At 45.4% G+C, this 18,609-nt stretch overlaps 1 protein-coding gene across 7 annotated transcripts in view; it reads right to left on the bottom strand.

Annotated features, from left to right (window-relative positions):
- CAPN7 (calpain 7) overlaps positions 1 to 16,250 on the bottom strand; it is an 86,729-nt gene extending 70,479 nt beyond the window's left edge. For 2 of the 7 annotated variants that reach the window (XM_053359154.1, XM_053359153.1), the window contains exons 1-7: positions 15,918 to 16,247; positions 10,528 to 10,636; positions 8,145 to 8,296; positions 7,386 to 7,453; positions 4,477 to 4,671; positions 2,522 to 2,608; positions 428 to 554 (exon numbers count right to left, since the gene is read on the bottom strand). In XM_053359154.1, the coding sequence (XP_053215129.1) occupies positions 428 to 554; positions 2,522 to 2,608; positions 4,477 to 4,671; positions 7,386 to 7,453; positions 8,145 to 8,296; positions 10,528 to 10,636; positions 15,918 to 16,019 (840 nt within the window). In that variant the 5' untranslated portion in view covers positions 16,020 to 16,247. Of the gene's footprint in view, positions 1 to 427; positions 555 to 2,521; positions 2,609 to 4,476; positions 4,672 to 7,385; positions 7,454 to 8,144; positions 8,297 to 10,527; positions 10,637 to 15,917 lie in introns of all 7 variants that reach the window. The other 5 variants (XM_053359155.1, XM_053359158.1, XM_053359157.1 and 2 more) reach the window with 5 other exon arrangements.
- Positions 16,251 to 18,609: the final 2,359 nt, after the last annotated feature.

An 18,609-nucleotide genomic window follows, 5' to 3' on the forward strand; every position in this document is an offset into this window, starting at 1 on the left:
TGCAGCGCTCATCTTGCTTTACTGGCTGAGGGAGCCGGCATACAGCTTCCGGGTCATGTGGCCAGCATGACTAAGCCGCTTCTGGTGAACCAGAGCAGCACATGGAAACGCCGTTTACCTTCCCGCCGGAGTGGTACCTATTTATCTACTTGCACTTTGATGTGCTTTCAAACTGCTAGGTTGGCAGGAACAGTTACAGCCTGCAAATGAAATGGCCCTTCCAATTCCCAAATTAGGGCTCTGAAACGTAATTAATACTTTCTGGTTGCGTGGGGGTTCTGAACGTTGCTCACAGGAACAGTGTATGAAAGAAAATCAAAGCGAAAGCTCTCTTTTCAGACTGTGAAAGTGTCAACTTCTGCTATCTTGCTTTGTTTCTCTTATTTGAGAATAGCCAACTGTGTCAGATCAGAACGATCCTCCTTACCTGTTTTATGCTGAAGCTCGACACTGTGTAGATCATGGTGGGGCTGTTTGTTATCTCATCGGGACGCACCCAGCGGGAAAACATTGCTTTCTGCTTGGGAGACAACGGCAGCTTGCCACATCTATCTCTGCAATCAAAGCAATCCCCACCCCAAACCAAAAGTCACTGCTAAGTATGAAATCCATGGGCTGGTAAAATCATTTTATCACACATCATTTTTATCAGGGCAAATCAGGAAGCAATACCCAAAAGGTTTTCTGCCCACCTATGCAGATCCTCAGGGTGGCGCTGTGGGTTAAACCACAGAGCCTAGGACTTGCTGATCAGAAGGTCAGCGGTTTGAATCCCCACAACGGGGTGAGCTCCCGTTGCTCAGTCCCTGCTCCTGCCAACCTAGCAATTCGAAAGCACGTCAAAGTGCAAGTAGATAAATAGGTGCCGCTCCAGCGGGAAGGTAAATGGCGATTCCGTGCGCTGCTCTGGTTCGCCAGAAGCGGCTTAGTCATGCTGGCCACATGACCCGGAAGCTGTCTGCGGACAAACGACGGCTCCTCGGCCTATAGAGCGAGATGACCGCCGCAACCCCAGAGTCGGTCACGACTGGACCTAATGGTCAGGGGTGCCTTTACCGCATGCAGATCCTAAAGACCACCTCAGCCTCCCTCCTAATTGTTCTTGTTCCCTTTGGGCTCTTAGCTCTCCAAACCTGGAATTTCAGTCTCCAGTTCATGATCAGCCTTGCTTGGGCTTCTACACTGAATTAAGGTGAAACGTAAAGGACTCCTGGACTGTTGAGTCCAGTCAAAGGTGACTATGGGGTTGTGGCGTTCATCTCGCTTTCAGGCAGAGGGAGCCGGCGTTTGTCCACAGACAACTTTCCAGGTCATGGAGCCAGCAGGACTAAACTGCTTCTAGCGCAACGGAACACTGTTTACCTTCCCGCCAGAGTGGTACCTATTTATCTACTTGCACTGGCGTGCTTTCGAACTGCTAGGTTGGCAGGAGCTGGGACAGAGCAATGGGAGCTCACTCGGTTGTGGGGATTCGAACCGCCGACCTTCTGACTGGCAAGCCCAAGAGGCTCAGTGATTTAGACCGCAGCGCCACCCGCTGAATTATACTCTGCTTGCCCCAATATTTACCACTGTGAAGACTACTTAGGCCTCATGACCAACAACCAAAGCAATCTCCTTGTAATATATGCAGATCCTGGCTATCGATCTGTATTTGAGTTTATTTCCTAGGCTCCTTGCGAACGAGTCTACTCCGCTTGGGTTCCAGAAAGCCACAATATAAAATAGCTCTTTCCTAGCAATAGTTGCTTTACAATCTGCTTTTAGTTTTTCATTCTTTGCTGCTTTTTTTATATCTTTATACTGTTTTGTTTTGCCAGTATCACTCAACTGCTGCTGTCAGAATATTGTTATAACAGTCTTTGATTCTGGCTTTTATGGATTGTAATGTGTGATCATGCAATTTTATCTTTTTAATATGCTGCGAGCTGCCTTGGGAAGGTTAATTCCGTAAGGCGGCCTATAACTACTGAAATGAATGGAGCAAATATTCATTGGCAATTACTTTTTGAGACTGACTTCCATACTCAAATGTGTACGTGTTTTCCCTGCCACACTTTCTTTAAATCTGAACACCTCTCAAGCCTCCTTAGCGTTAGGGCTGTAGGGCTCATGAGTTACTTCAAGCAGCGTAAGAGAGTAAGAAGAGATGCACTTCAGAGAACACAAAGGTGAGACAACTTCTATACACTTTGAAAAAAGGCTTTGGAAAAGTTGCTCACTTAACTCATTCATGATTTTACAGTCCTAAGTCAGTGTGAAACAGATAAAACTCTGGGAGATACTAATAACAGGTGTTCAAAAATTTAACAGGGGTACTGCAGATGTCAAGACTATTTCTATAGCGCATATAGTTGAATGAATTCACCCACAATGAGCAGGCGGCAACAGCTTACTTTTCACACTGCCTTGATATTCAAGGGAGCATCTGAACATTGTTCCCAAGAGACAATTCTTAAGAATAATAAGGAATGAGAAAGCATTTCGGCGAATCCATAGTTGGCAACTTATATTCACTTACGAGAAAGGTACTGGAAAAGCGAAACGCTCTCTGAGGTCAACGCTCATGAAAGGGACGTACTCAATGCCATTGATCTTTGACGTCTTCCTATGAAAGCAGGATGCAAGATGTCAGGACCACAGTGCTATTCAAATGCATTTGTTTCCCACCCTGCCAGCCTCTAAATGGACAGCTGCTTAATACTGTCAGCAGTTTTAGTATGGGAACGGGAGCAAGACGCAGTGGGTGGTCTCGTTTTAAAGAGCCAGCAAATTTCCCCCTTCAGTTTCGCATTAAAAGCTTTGTTCACATGGTCATTACCCCTGAATGTTCTGGCCACCAAGGGTTTAGAGGAGAAATGGCTGGTTGAGTTAGATCAGGGTTAGGCAACCTAAGGCCTGGGGGCCGGATGTGGCCCAATTGCCTTCCCAATCCAGCCCGTGGACTGTCCGGGAATCAGCGTGTTTTTACATGAGTAGAATGTGTCCTTTTATTTAAAATGCATCTCTGGGTTATTTGTGGGGCATAGGAATTCGTTCATTTCCCCCCCTTCAAAATATAGTCCAGCCCACCACATGGTCTGAGGGACGGTGGACTGGCCCACGACTGAAAAAGGTTGCTGACCCCTGAGTTAGATAAAGAGGTGGGGAGGTCAGTGTGGTGCAAACACAGAGTTTTAAAATAGAAACTGCTTCCCCAGACCACTAGGGGGCTCTATCTCTTTGAAGCTTGCCTGCCAGACTGGAAGTTACTACTGTAGCCTTCCCCTGACTTCCTCCAAAGCTGTACAAAGTCCTATTTGTGTTGGCTTGTTTTAAAAGGGCAGCAGGGATGGCGGCGGCAAACAAGCGTGGCAAACCTGTATCTCTTCTAGCAGCAATGCTATTCCACGCCGAAATATGTGGATACATTTATCAGCTAAATATCCTGCTGTTAGCCTTAGTACATTTGCATCCCAAAGGGAAATAGGATTAGAATTACATGTTGCTTGATCATTGGCATAAACTCCATGATAAAGTTGGCTCGCCTTCTTGATATTTAAGAGCCGTGCAACATTTGTTGTTGTTGAATCTGTTAGGATATTGATGTTCCATTCCGCCTTAAGAGGAACAGATATGTGGAGTTGTTGTAAGTCACATGTCTGTTTACTTCCAGCACAGTCTGCTGGGAATGTCCGTTGCATATTGCTATGCTGCTGTTTTGCTTGGACACGAAGGGAAGCAGACATGTTTTTCCTTTGTTCCTGAACTATGCTGGATAAAAAGGTAAAGGGACCCCTGACCATTAGGTCCAGTTGTGGCCGACTCTGGGGTTGCGGCGCTCATCTCACTTTAATGGCCGAGGGAGCTGGCGTACAGCTTCCGGGTCATATGGCCAGCATGACTAAGCCGCTTCTGGCGAGCCAGAGCAGCGCACAGAAACGCCGTTTACCTTCCCGCTGGAGCGGTACCTATTTATCTACTTGCACTTTGACGTGTTTTCGAACTGCTAGGTTGGCAGGATCAGGGACCGAGCAATGGAAGCTCACCCCGTGGCGGGGATTTGAACCGCCAACCTTCTGATCGGCAAGTCCTAGGCTCTGTGGTTTAACCCACAGCGCCACCAGCGTCCCTGTAAATAATGCTTACACATGTCTCTGTCCGACACTTCCATTGCAAAGAGTTCTTATCTCTGCTGGCTTGCGTGCTTCTGAAGGCTTGGGTCGCTGATTGATGTTGTTCCAAGAAATGGAGTTTGCCCGGCTGCCGGCCGGTGGTTGGGCCTGCCAAATGCCCCCGTCTCCCCAGACGCATCCCAACAGAATCATCACATCGGTCTACAATTTGGTGCTTTCAACAATCCCATGCATGCTTGCTCAGAAGTAAGCCTCACTGTGTTCAGTGGGATGGGCTCCCCGGTTTAAGTGTGCACCCGACTGCAGCCTAAATGAGGCAATCCATTTTCAATAAGCCTGGAAAGCCTTTCCCTTTCCTTACCTGAGCACCTCAATCTCCTCTGCGGTGTATCGCTGACCTTGAGGTTCACTGGCCTGCACAGCTCTGACTGCCTGTGGCTTATCGTTCAAGGAAAAATCAGGCCCTAATGGAAAGTAAGTCCGGGCTTGCTGATTTGGTTTCGCTGGGACCGGCTTGTCTTTCTGAGATGGCTTTGAATCCTTCAGCGCTTCAGCTCTAAAATAGAGAGTTTGCATTTTACACGCATCAAGAGTTTTTATTTCATTGGTGGCGGTACATTGCGACGCCTCCTATAAATGCCACCAATCATATACTACTCATTTTGCTGTGCAAAAATGCAAAAAATATTAATTGCTTTTGTAAGAACGAATGATTAAAAAACAAACAAGGCAAGAGTGGCTGCATATTTCTTACGTACTGTATTTTTTGTTCTATGACTTTCTTTTTCCCTCCTAAAAAGTAAGGGGAAATGTGTGTGCGTCTTATGGAGCGAATGCAGGCTGCGTAGCTATCCCAGAAGCCAGAACAGCAAGAGGGATTGCTGCTTTCACTGTGCAGTGATCCCTCTTGCTGTTCTGGCTTCTGAGATTCAGAATATTTTTTTTCTTGTTTTCCTCCTCCAAAAATTAGGTGCGTCTTATGGTCTGGTGCGTCTTATAGAGCAAAAAATATGGTATTTGCATTCTTAGGCTTTTCATATACTCTACATGTTAAACGTCCATAAAACCTTCGTTTCATACAGCCCAAGGATTCCTGTACAGCAAGAACAGCATATGCAATCTAACATAGAAACCACTCAAGACAGTTCTTTCAACTAAAAAGAAAACCTGAAAGTTTTGTGCATACTAACAGGAATCATGCAACAATTTATTTAGCAAACTTCTTGTTGTGTTGTCTTGCTAAAGATTTGTGTACAACCAGAAATTTAGCTGAAAACAGCTATTCCATTATTCTAAATACAGTACACAGATAATCAGAATATGCTTCAGGATTTCCTTCATTTAAACAGTCATCCTTGATGGTCCAAGCTCTTATACCAACCCTAGTGCAATGCAAATAAATCCACACTCACAATTATCTATGCAAGGCATCACTGGCCTAAACTAAGAGGCAAGAACCGGTTTTTGTAAAACAAAAATCACTGAATAGTTGCCTGGAAGCAGCTCCCATTCACTGCAGATGACCAAAGAGAATAACTGTATCTACACAGCTCATTCTCTAAATACCCAACTGATCATTGTGTTTTGCAAGAGAGGGCATCTTGTGGACGCCATCCTATCAGGAAGTCTATTCTGAACAATGTTGGAATTTGACCTTTGGAACTCCCTCCCACTGCATATCAGATAGGTGCCTCCTCATCCTTAGCTTTCTTGCTAAAGATATTCCGCTTTCGACAAACCTTCTAAAACCTTTAGCACACTTGGGATAAAGTTTTACATGGCTTTTAACACTGCAACCCATCCTGGGATGTTACAGTGAAGGATGCATAACTAATAAAACATATGAACAAACATGTTTTATGTACGTGCTGTTGTTTTTTAGAAACTGTTTTTATACTCATATCTGCTTTTAAAACCTGTTTTAATATATGCAGCTATTTTATATACAGTAGTACCTTGGGTTAAGAACTTTATTCGTTCCATAGGTCTGTTCTTAACCTGAAGCACCACTTTAGCTAATAGGGCCTCCCGCTGCCGCCACACCACCGAAGCATGATTTCTGTTCTCATCCTGAAGCAAAGTTCTTAACCCGAAGTACTATTTCTGGGTTAGCAGAGTCTGTAACCTGAAGCGTATGTAACCAGAGGTACCACTGTACATTGCTATATTGTAAATCTCTTTGGGAGGCCTTTTGGGCAGCGATTTGTAAATGAAAGAAACAAATGGTTGCTGATATCAGCAGAGCTGACCGATATATGGAATTTCAAAATATATTGTGTTGTATCCAATGCTAGCCATCCTCAGAGCAGGCCCACTTAAATTAATGGACACGAGTCATGTTGGTTCATTCATTTCAACAAGTCTCTTCCGAGTACAACTTTGCTGGACAGCCCTCTGGATTAGAATGCAATTAACACTTTTATGTAAGCCCAGATTATTAAAACAAAATCCGATTAGAAACACACTCATAAAAATATAGCTCTCTCATATATCTATATATATCTATCATATGGAATTAAAGGACTTTATACAGCACTCATATTGGACACAGCTCACCCCTTTTCTATCTGATGTCAGCCACTATTTTGTTTGCATCTGTATTGTTTTAAATATGTTTTTATTGCTTTGTTGCTTGTTGGTTGCTGCTCTGGGCTCCCTTTGGGTGGAAGGGTAGGAAATAAATCTAATAAACAAACATTTTATTTGGAAACATTGAAAAAACCACTACTTACTGTCGATATTCAAACAAAAATACAAGCAGCACAGCAAATGGCATTTCAGAAGGTAGCTGTGTGGATTTTGCTTTAGACTCTTATGGATTTGCACTAAGTTCTTTATTAAAATTAACTGCAAACATGAATTTGAATATGCAGAAGATATTAAAAAATGAATTTAAGGAACCGCAGAAAGAGGGGAGGAAGTCAAACTTTGAAATGTTAAAATGATTGTAAAATTAATGAAATGTATAAATTTGAAAAGTATAAATAAAAACTTTTTTTTGAAAAGGAATGCAAAACATCTGCAGGCAATGAACATTTCAAGGAGTGAAATGCTGTCACAGTGTCGATAAAGTTGCCAGCTTTTTCTCCAGCAAGGCTTCCCATACCTTTAAAAGCTACCTGACAGGCAGAAAAACTGTTTGTTTGTTTTTAAATGCAACAGAGACCTGCGGATATAGGGTGGTATATATATTCAATAAATAACAACTACTACTACTTAGGAAACAGGGTTTTCATGCAATGCGCTCATACAAAGCTTCAAGAAACTCACCTGTCCAGTGCCTGCCGAGCCAGCTGCTTCAGTTTTGCCTGGAGAGCTGTTTCTGAAGTTTCATTGGCCTTTAATATGAAAAAGGGGGGTTTAAGAAGCCTAACCAGCAAACTACATGCAGAAAAACAAAGAGGCCAAGGGGTAGCAAATGTCAATTCCTTCCATTTATACTATCCAGAATGACAACACAAATCCTTCTAACAGACAAAAAACCTCTCCGCAAGACTATTTTGTCTCAAACACTCAATAAAATGAAGGCAACTTGGATGCAGCCAAACAGCTGAAGTTAGAGAAGCAAAAGCTTTAAAGAATAAGACCCGCTGGGTAGAAGAGCTCAGTCTACCTATTAGACAGACCCAAGCTAAGCCACTGCCTCTTAGCCTCAGTACTCTGCTAGGGCTGGCCAATATATTGATATATTGTGAAAAAACCGGTTTGAAGTCCATATCGTTATATCGGCTTCATAATTTTTGGCCTGGCTATACATCGTGAATCATGGGATGGGTGTGGGTGGGTGGGTGTTATGCAAAAATCACAATGTGGGGGAAACCGTGAAGCCACCCAATGCTTGTCTCGATTCCTGCAGCCCCTTTTAACTCTTGCCAGCTCAGCTCTCCCCTTCCTCATGGGGTGGGGGGGCAGCGAATTGCAAGAGCAGGCAGTGGCAAAAATCACAATCGCGTGTCGATCGTTTGCAGGAAAGGAAGAGTTTCTTGCCATGACATAATCCCATCAAGTTATGTGGGTAGCTTAACGTACCGTTTTCAGGCAGAGTTCCACGGCTTCCGTGTACAGCTCTATCGCTTCCTCGCTGTTGCCTTTCTCGTCTTCGTCAAAAGCCTGCGTAACCAGGAAACGGGCCCGCTCCAAGTCCAGCTGCTGCTTCGACTTCAAGGGGTCGACTCTTTGCACTGGAGTAGGACGAAGAACCATTCATTTTCCTTATTTCACCTGACTCATGATTAATAGTTACAGTGGTACCTCGGGTTACAAACACCTCGGGGTTACAAACACTTCGGGTTACAGACTCCGCTAACTCGGAAGTAGTACCTCGGGTTAAGAACTTTACCTCAGGATGAGAACAAAAATAGTGTGGCAGCAGCGGGAGGCCCCTTAGCTAAAGTGGTACCTCAGGTTAAGAACGGTTTCAGGTTAAGAACAGACTTCCGGAACGAATTAAGTTCATAACTAGAGGTACTGCTGTATTAAGGTGCAGATGAGGTTGTGTGCTGTGCTGCTTCCATCAGAACATAGGAAGTTGCCTTCCTCATTGGGTCCATCTAGGATGGTACTGTCTATGGCTCTCCAGGATTTCTGAGAGGGGAACGTTCCCAGTCCTGCACTGAGATGCTGGAAATGAACTTGGGACCTCCTGAGAAAAAGACGCTCCTCCACTGAGCTGCATCCTTCTCCCTGCTCTGAAAATAATGGTGTTCATGGACAACACTAGCCTTGCAGAGGGAATGAAGGGCTGTACTTTTATGTACACAATGGTTGCTGGCATCTGTCTCAAGAGACAATAGAGTGCGCCGGGGGGGGCAGTCAAACCACTGTCTTAGCAGCCCTGAAGAGACCTCGCTGGGGCACAAGCCTGGTCAGTGTGTATGGAGGTCCTGGGTTGTCCAAACGACAAGATTGTTGGCATACAACCAAGGAAGCGGGGGCAATTGGCAGGCCCCCAGCTGGCTCTAGCCGACCGGCCGGCGTGCCGGGCGATCTCCAGTCCTTGTTGCAGCATCTGCGACCCACAGCTTCAGAAGCTGGGGCACGCAACTCAGCAGACATAACGCGCAAACAGAAGTGGAAGGAGAGGTTGTGCAAGCATATTTACAAGCAGTTTATTCAGCATAAAGGTAAAGGGACCCCTGACCATTAGGTGCAATCGTGGCCGACTCTGGGGTTGCGGCGCTCATCTCGCTTTATTGGCCGAGGGAGCCGGCGTACAGCTTCCGGGTCATGTGGCCAGCATGACTAAGCTGCTTCTGGCGAACTAGAGCAGCACATGGAAATGCCGTTTACCTTCCCACCGGAGCGGTACCTATTTATCTACTTGCACTTTGCCGTGCTTTCGAACTGCTAGGTTGGCAGGAGCAGGGACCGAGCAATGGGAGCTCACCCCGTCGCGGGGATTCGAACCGCCAACCTTCTGATCGGAAAATCCTAGGCTCTGTGGTTTAACCCACAGCGCCACCCACGTCCCTTATTCAACATACAATAGGACAAAAGGAAAACATGTCTGATCCCCTTCGTGTCCAAAGCAAGACAGCAAAAAGCGAAAGCTATACTCAAACGGAAGTTCCCAGCAAGCTGTGCTGGAGTGTAAACAGACACGTGACACACAACAGTCTCATGCCTGTCCCTTAAGGTGGAATGGAATAGTCTAACAAAGATATCCCTCTTGGTAGGCCTGGGTGATATATCGGTATTCGCCCAGGACTGGTATAAGGAGCAGACTGCGATGTCGGTTTCACTCAGCGGTATCTCTATGGTGAAACCACCACCGCTCCCGAGTCGCTCTGCTAGCAGCGTCTGCTGGAGGGAGTCAACAGCTTGTTCCTCCCCCTGCACCTTTAAACTGCTCGATTGAGGAGTCTGCAGCTGTCCTTGCCTCAGTCGAGCAGTTAAAGGAGCCCTCAACCAGCGCTGGCTCCCACAAGCCGGCAGTGTGGTGTGGGCTCTGTGAAACTGTTCAGCTGAGGGGATCACAGCTCCCGCCCCCCACAGTGAGCGGCTAAAGGAGCCCCGATGCTCTGTCCACTCGCCTGTGAGCAGCGAGATCGGCAGGGCTGTCTCTGCTGGGGAGGGGGAACCTATTATCCTCCAAACAACCCTATAAGGTAGGCTAAGAGTTGGTGACTGGTCCAAGATCACCCAGCGAGCTTCACGGCCAAGTGGTAACTTCAACCCAGGTCTCCCAGGTCTGTGTCCAACACAGGGTCAGGTTTCAGATTGGGAGAACATGTGATGAGATTCCTGCATTGCAGGGGATTAGACTAAATGACCCTTGGTGTTCCTTCCAACCCTACAATTTCTTAGTTACCTCTAAGTTACTACACCACACTGGGTATAACATATTTTCTAGAACATGCCTTGTTGATTTCCTAACGAAGAGAGAAAGTTTTCAGGTTTTGTCTATACTAACCTGCTGAGTACAAGGCTTGAACTCTTTCCAAATATTCACTTATTTTCTCTGGAATATTTTCCAAGACTGATCCTGCCATTGCAGCATAAATCAAAGACTGTGCAGCTTCCTGAGAAGAGAAAATACAACACAAGTGTTTAAAAATTAAGGCAACCAGAAAGCTTATCTCCCTCAAATATATTATTAGATTTCTTCACCATAAGACCCCAGAGCAACATTAAAGGACAATATTAAAGTCAATTAAAACAAATTACAATGAAGAGAACAGGTTGGATCCTTAAAATATTTATTTCAGGTTTCAAAAGCCAGGGAAAGCATAACCTCATTTGCACAAATGCCTTCTCAGTACCTAGTTATCTACTTGCACTGGTGTGCTTTCAAACTGCTAGGTTGACAGGAGCTGGGACAGAGCAACGGGAGCTCACCCCGTTGCGGGGATTTGAATCTCCGACTTTTGATTAGCAAGCCCAAGAGGCTTAGTGGTTTAGAGCACAGCGCCACCCGCATCCCAAGCGGACCTCCCCAACTGGTAGATCTTCATGAACAGGCAAGTCTATACAGTACAGAAAGCATTCTTTCAGGTACTTTTATGAGCACAGCATCCTACCAAATTTCCCCCAACATGCTCGGTTAACTTCACAAGAGCTACGCAATCACTCCATACTTAAAGGTTTAAGAACATGCAGCCGGAATTATATATTTTCTTTCCCACAAGATCCCCTCCCAAAAGTGGAAGTCACCGTACACCATTTCTACATATATTTAACACCAGTGCAAGCATCACAGTTCATGCAAGAGGCCCTTTCGTCATCATGGGCTTGCACCCGAGTTACTCATGCTAACGTTTTGACCCACAACATCTAGCGTTCACAAATATATTTTAACTATGCCCCAGTCAGTAGAGCATGAGACTCTTAACCTCAGGGTTGTGGGTTAAATTGAGCCCCACAATGGGCAACACAGGACGGTCTGTTCCAGCTCTACAATTCAAATTTTGCAGGAGTGGTGGAGCCCAGATATTGCACTTGCAAGCTCCCATATTCAATTCACAACATCTCAGGAAAGAGGACTGGGAAATCCCTCTACCTGAGACCTTGGAGAGCGGCCAAAATTATAGACCTCCACTTTGTATGACTGGAATACTTTGGCTCCAGCCAAAGCCAACCAGACCTTTGCTGCACAGCTAGAGTATCCAGACACTACAAACAATTTTTGTCTTTTTTATTGAACGGAAGAAATTAGCTTATGATCAAAGTTAGCCACAGAAAAATCTAGGCACGTGGAAAAAGGTGGTTATGAAACGAGTGTACACTGCGGTCACTGTAAAATCAAGCATGACTGGAATTAGTTTGCAGAATTATAACCACACCCTTGGTATGACTTGGTATGACTTGACGGCAAGTCAAGGTGCATTTTCAAAATATTTGTGGCATTTGATACCTGCAATATAAGAACAACCAAATTTGACATGTGGAGCAAAGCTCGTCCCCTCATTAGAATATGCCCCATAATAATAATAATAATAATAATAATAATAATAATAATAATTATTATTATTATTATTATTATTATTATTGCCCTGAGCTGCATGTATTGCTGTACAGGTTGTGTGAAAGGTCATATATTTCAGCTCTGAGTAGCAAAGCACAAACAAATTTTCAAATACATTGGTAGGTGTGTGCATGAAAAATTCCAGAGTGGCCTTCTGGTTGCAATGGAGCTGAGGGGGTGCAAAGTTGAGAAGATTCCTGAAAATACCCATTCGGGGATGCCCAATTTTGGCCTTGCTCAGGGTGCCACCTTACCAAAGATTATCAGAGTCCAGAGGATACAACTCTTGTCACTCCAGCTAGCACATTCCATAAACCTACAGAAATGGGGTACAAAAAGTGGCAGCCTTTTGAGGTGCCACAGAGCAGCCTCCGTTGCCAGTGTTGGGCACTCGGTTTCGCACTCAAATTAGCTGAGCTTCGGACAAACAAAGAGCTGGGAGACATTTAGGGCTGCCACCTTTGTCCTGGCAAAATACCGGACAGGCAGGGTGGTCAGGAGGCAATTTTCTCTCTTTTTCAACTGGTGCTGATGTGACTTCAAAATCAATTCATTACAATCTACTGCAGCCTAACAGGATGGCCCCTGTGGAATTTGTCACATGCATAAAGAGGGGTGCCAACTTGAATACAGGGGGGCTGGCAAGCCCCACCCCACATAACTGACCACATGACACGGTGCACGCACACCATTTGTTTTTTTAAAAAAGATATTTATTGAAATTTTCAACTTTAATACATTAAAAAAGAATCAAAAAACAAAAAGGTTTAAAAACACATAACGTTCACAATCCTTATTTTTCTATAACATATTTCCCTGACTTCCCCACACCTCCCCTTCTTATATTCCAATTCAAAATGTTAATTCAGCAAGTTCTTATCCCTAATTTTAACCTTTTTCTATTTAGTTCATTTTAAAAAACCAATTTTGCCTTATCCAAACTTAAACATCAATACTTATACATCAATACTCATTCTTAAATCATTTTTCTAACGTCGACCCAAATTCCCTTCCACGAATTCCCCAATTTTCATACAAATAACAAAGTAAAGTAGAAACAAAACAGATTGTAATTATGCACCCTTTGGATCCCCAAACTCCACCCCCCCTTTCCCGGTTTCAATCCCCAACAAATGTCCATCAGTCTTAATCTACTATCAGCCTGGAGATCTCACGTCCGAGGCTCTTAATTCTCTCTCAATTCCTCTCTGCCGGTTTTTTTGATAGTCCTTAATATTAAACACCAGATCTCGGAGAAGCTCTGGCCCAACGGGATCCATATTTCTTCCAGCCAGACCTCCATACTTAAAAGTGGAGCCCGAATCATGTTTCTTACTCCTTTCAAGTCCAAATGTCCCCAAAGCTCCAACTTCCACCTTAAGCAAATTTGTAATCCTTGGGTCTTCAGATCTCCACATAAGGGGATCTCTCCATTCTTCAATCTCCAATTCAGACCAGATTTTCAACATTTCTTATTTTCCTTTGTAGCCATCATGTCAGGCCTCTGGCTCTCCTTTGTCATCTGCAAAATTACAGCTCCTCCTTCCTTTTCCTCAGGAACAACATATATCTCCTTCTCCACACTCTCAAAACTCTCAAGTTTCTCTTTTTGTCCAGCTGCATGGGCTTCCTGAGTCAAATCCTTATCAAATTCAGTGATGTTATTTACTGTTAAGTTCAGAGTTGCAACATTTGTAGCCAAAACATCAATTTGGCCTTGTAGCTTTCCCAAGAGAACAAAAACTCTGTCCAACCCAGCCTGAATTTTCCCTCCTCCAGCCATTCTTGTAATGTCCCAAATCCCCCTCTAGAGGGATTTTGGTAACTTAGTATTCTTTCCAGTTCAAATCCAAAAATCAAGTTAGTTTGTAACAGTTCTTCCTTGTTTTCAACAAATTGTAACCAAATTGTAACAAATATAGCCAGCAGAAGCAACAAAAACAAAGTTCTCTTTTCCCATCTTGACAGCTAATTTGACAGCTGTCAAACTCTTCAATACCTCATCAGCAGGCTCTCTCGCGGATCACTCCCGGGTCCAGGGGGGTGGCACTTCAGCTCCCAAAATTAGCTCTTTATCCTCCAGTAAGATTTCTTATATTGCCAAATCGTGAAATTAATGTCTTTTACCAAGTAAAAAAGAAAGGGTTCTCTCGATCTTAGTTAGCAGGTCCTTGCTTTAGATTATTTACAAGACGGGGAGACGGACTTCCTGTTTGCGCCTTCCCCGATCGTGCCTAATTCAAAAGAAAAATTTTTCTTTCCAATTTCCGTACTACTCACGGGTTGTTACTTTAAAGTCCAATTGCTCACAAGAAGAAGTCAGCGCTCTCCGACCATGGCAATGCGGCTTCACTCCGCAGGAGAAGCAGTCGACTCTCAGCACCGCGCCGCTCACCCCGTCCCCCGTTCTGAAGCCTTTAAAAAGGCTCCTTCACAGGTCGGGGGGGGCGCAAATGGTGCCCGCCGAGTCACCAGGTTCACAGGCCTCACCACCTGTGATTTTTGAGGGTCCCCGCGTCGCCGCAGCGGTCAAGACCCAATCCTGCGGAGCCGATTCCCTCCGGAGCCTGGAGGGAATCCGCCATTAGCCGATGGCGCTAACCCGCAATGCACATCAACTTTTGGGGGGAACAGCCCCTCAAATATTTTACTGGGAGTGGGGCGAAGGGACCTCAACCCCTAGAAGTTGGTTCCTATGCACATGAATTTGTAAATCTATTTGTTATTGGCTACACAGAGCAGCGTTCTGAACTCCCATTGTTCTAGGCGTATTTTACGACAGGGAATTTCCTTAGCGCGAGCAGTTTCTGAGCTCTGGGAGCAGTCCTGTGCCAAAGGTTTCAGATTAAAACTGTAGAGTGGAAGGAAAGGAGCACCTTTGCCTGCCTCCCCACTTCCAGCTACTCTCTGAAGACCGGAGAAGAGACCCCCTTAAGAATATTATGGGGGTGGGCAAGGGAAGGACTGGACCATGTGAAAAACTGCAGTTCATTCATTTTCAGCTTTGTATTCTTGTTATAAAAAAAAAACACACCTAGGCATTCTGTTGTTGCGCCCACAACTTAGGTTTATGGTGCCATTAAAGCTCCTAGCTTTCATATCTCAGTTTCTAACATTGACCCAGAGCTTAACCTTTCACACACCCTTTCAAACACAGCCAGTTGGAGAGGATCCCTAACTTGGCACAGAGATAGAGAGAGAGGAAACCTGAAAGAAGAAAACTTTATCAATAAAGGATGAAGCATTTTACACTAAAATTTCTGTATTGTACAGGACAGGTGGCAACATGGGCATACCCAGGCCTCTTGTTTGGGGAGGGGGGGAGGCCTTTTGTTGGGGAGGGTAAGGTTTTTGTTGGGGGGGCAAGGCTTTCGTTAGGTGGGGCAGGTCTTTTGTTGGGGGGCAGACCTTTTGCCAGGGGGGCAGGATATTGCTAGGGGTGCAAGCCTTTTGTTAGGGGGGCAGGCCTTTTGTTGGGGGGGGCAAGCCTTTTGTTAGGGAGCAGACCTTGTGGGGGGGGCAGGCTTTTTGTTGGGGGTCAGGCCTTTTGCTGGGGGGCAGGCCTCTTGTTAGGGGGCAGGCCTTTTGCTAGGGGTGCAAGCCTTTTGTTAGGGGGGCATAACTTTTGTTGGGGGGCAGGCCTTTTGTTAGGGGGCAGGCCTTTTGTTGGGGGGCTGGCGTTTTGCTAGGGGGCAGGCATTTTGCTAGGGGTGCAAGCCTTTTGTTGGGGGGGCAGAACCTCATGTGGTTTGTATTTTTAATGCCCCCCTTGGCTACGCCCATGGGTGGCACCCCCATTTCCTCTCCCCCCCCCCGCGACCCCGCTCCCCCCCTGGCACCTTGTAGTAAAAGGCCGCTTCGTGATAGTGGCCCCGCTGGTCCCGCTGCACCGCCATCTGCGCGAACTTCACCGCCTCCTGCTCCAGCTCCGCCGCTTCCATGGCCGGGTCCGGGCAGCAGACGCCTCAGCGCGCTCCTTTCCTTATTCGCTGACGTCACGGCAGCCCCCCGACGTCTCCGCCTATGGCCTCCCGCTCAGGAAGGGACTTCCCGGCAGCCCCTGTGGCGGAGGCGTCGCCGTCGCGATGCGCCTGCGCAATACGGGAGAACGCTCCTCCCTCCCCTCCACCTCTCGCTGGAGAGAGATAGGAGCGCAATCTTAGGGTCCGAGGTGTGCCCGTTGGACTACAACTCCCATCATGCTTTGCTGGAATGGGCAGAAATCAGGGACGATGGGAGTTGTAGTTCAAGGGAATCTGGGGACTCGAAGGCGGAAAAAGGCTCAATCTGTTGGTTGGAGCTGTGACCAAGTTGAGGTGCCTTTTTCCCTAGATGATCTCCCAACCCTATGATTCTGAGATTCTGTGGGGAAATCCAGGTTGTTCTTCGGTTTTTTAAAAAAGTGTACCTGTGATTGACTTTTTATTACATATATATATATATGTAATACATAAACAGAAAATTTAATTTTACTGTGTGTGTGTGTGTGTGTATATATATATATATATATATATATACACACACACACAGTAAAATTAAATTTTCTGTTTTACAATTTAGAATACTCACTTAAACATCCTTAAAATGACTTCCCTTCTTCTCTTTCCACAGTTCTTTTCGCATATCATAAATCCCTGCATATTTTAGGCATAATAATAATAATAATAATAATAATAATAATTTATTATTTGTACCCCGCCCATCTGGCTGGGTTTCCCCAGCCACTCTGGGCGGCTTCCAACAAAGATGAAAGATACACTAAAATGTCACATATTAAAAACTTCCCTGAACAGGGCTGCCTCCCATGGACTGCAAGAAGATCAACCCATCCATTCTGAAGGAAATCAGCCCTGAGTGCTCACTGGAAGGACAGATCCTGAAGCTGGGGCTCCAATACTTTGGCCACCTCATGAGAAGAGAAGACTCCCTGGAAAAGATCCTGATGTTGGGAAAGATGGAGGGCACAAGGAGAAGGGGACGACAGAGGACGAGATGGTTTGACTGTGTTCTCGAAGCTACAAACATGAGTCTGACCAAAGTGCGGGAGGCAGTGGAAGACAGGAGTGCCTGGCGTGCTCTGGTCCATGGGGTCACGAAGAGTCGGACATGACTAAACGACTAAACAACAAATAATGAAAGACTAGGTGCAGTTATTGGGACCACAGTACATATTGCAACCCCCTGCATATGGCAACTAACTGAGGATTCGCATAGAGATTTAGCTGCTGTTTTCTAAAACGTAAAGACCAGAAAATATGAGTTTGTAGCAAGCAGGGAAAGCCAGAATCTGTTCTATTTTTGCTATACTATGGCGAGTTTCAATCTAGCTACTCTTGTGGCCACTGGCCAATTGGACTCTCTCCACTACTTAGTAAAAAAAAACCCTAGAGCACCATTACCCTATATAGAAGTGAAATGGAAATTGGGATACTCCGTTTAGCAGAGAGTGTCTTTTTTTATATATAAAAAAGTCTTTTAGCGCATGTTCTTTTTGAGTGTGTTTTGAATACGTGCTGCATGTCCATAAACAGTTTGGATTTTATGAGATCTGGTAGTTGGCAAATCAAACGAGAAGCCTCGAACCCTAGTCGTTGCTTCCACTACCCAAAGGCTCCGAAAAGAGGAGCAGCTGTCTGAGGAACTGGTTCCAGCGCGGCGTCATTCCTTGAGAATGAGGAAGATGGAAAAGATTGCTTATCCTGAAGGAAAACGTTGCAAAGATGCAAGCTGGTCTTTCCAAGCTTCTCTGGAAAAGCTACTGTTTATGTGGGATAGCCAAATGTCTGCTATTCCCAAGCTAGAGTCACTGGACTATTCAAACGTACTTAAATTTATAGCTAAGGAACATGGAGTAGGTCAGTTTTAACCAGACTTGGGATAGTCTTTCGAAGAAGATTGTTCGGACTTGGTTTTCCCTAAAGCTCAGGTTTTAGTTTTGGTCCCCTCATTGTATCCATTGCATCCTCCATAGGTAGAAGGACCAACAATCCCGGCTGGAATTTCTCTTCAACCGGTGTCTGCAAGGGTCTTTCCACAATGGGTGGAATTTCTGGGGGGACAGAAGGTCGCAGCTGTTCATTCCACCATCACAATCTGGTTCAGCCCTCCCAGAAAATCCTCCCACCAGTTTGGCTGCTAGGATCGTTGCATCGCTGTTCAGTTCCTCCATCAGATTGGGGCCGGCTCACACATGAGACAAGATGAGGCAACTGCCTCGGGCGGCATGATCCACAAGGACAGCAGATTCAACCTCCAATGAATACACTGCCCACTGCTGCCGCTACAGCGGTAGCAGAAACAGCTCTCCCTCCAGCGTGCTCCTTGGAGGCTGAATTTGCTGCCTCTCTAGCATTCTCTTGGCAAATAGGAGATGCTGTTATAAGAATGTTAAGGTCTTACATATATAAAAGAAATGTACCAAGCAAACACACACACATATAGAAACCACATGTCTGAAGCTCACAGGAAAAGTCCTGAAACCATTTTGTCCCTCCCAAATTGACCTCAGATATTTCCCTGCAAGGTCAAAGG

The sequence above is a fragment of the Podarcis raffonei genome, chromosome 12, assembly GCF_027172205.1.
Source record: "Podarcis raffonei isolate rPodRaf1 chromosome 12, rPodRaf1.pri, whole genome shotgun sequence".
NCBI classification, from domain to species: domain Eukaryota; kingdom Metazoa; phylum Chordata; class Lepidosauria; order Squamata; family Lacertidae; genus Podarcis; species Podarcis raffonei.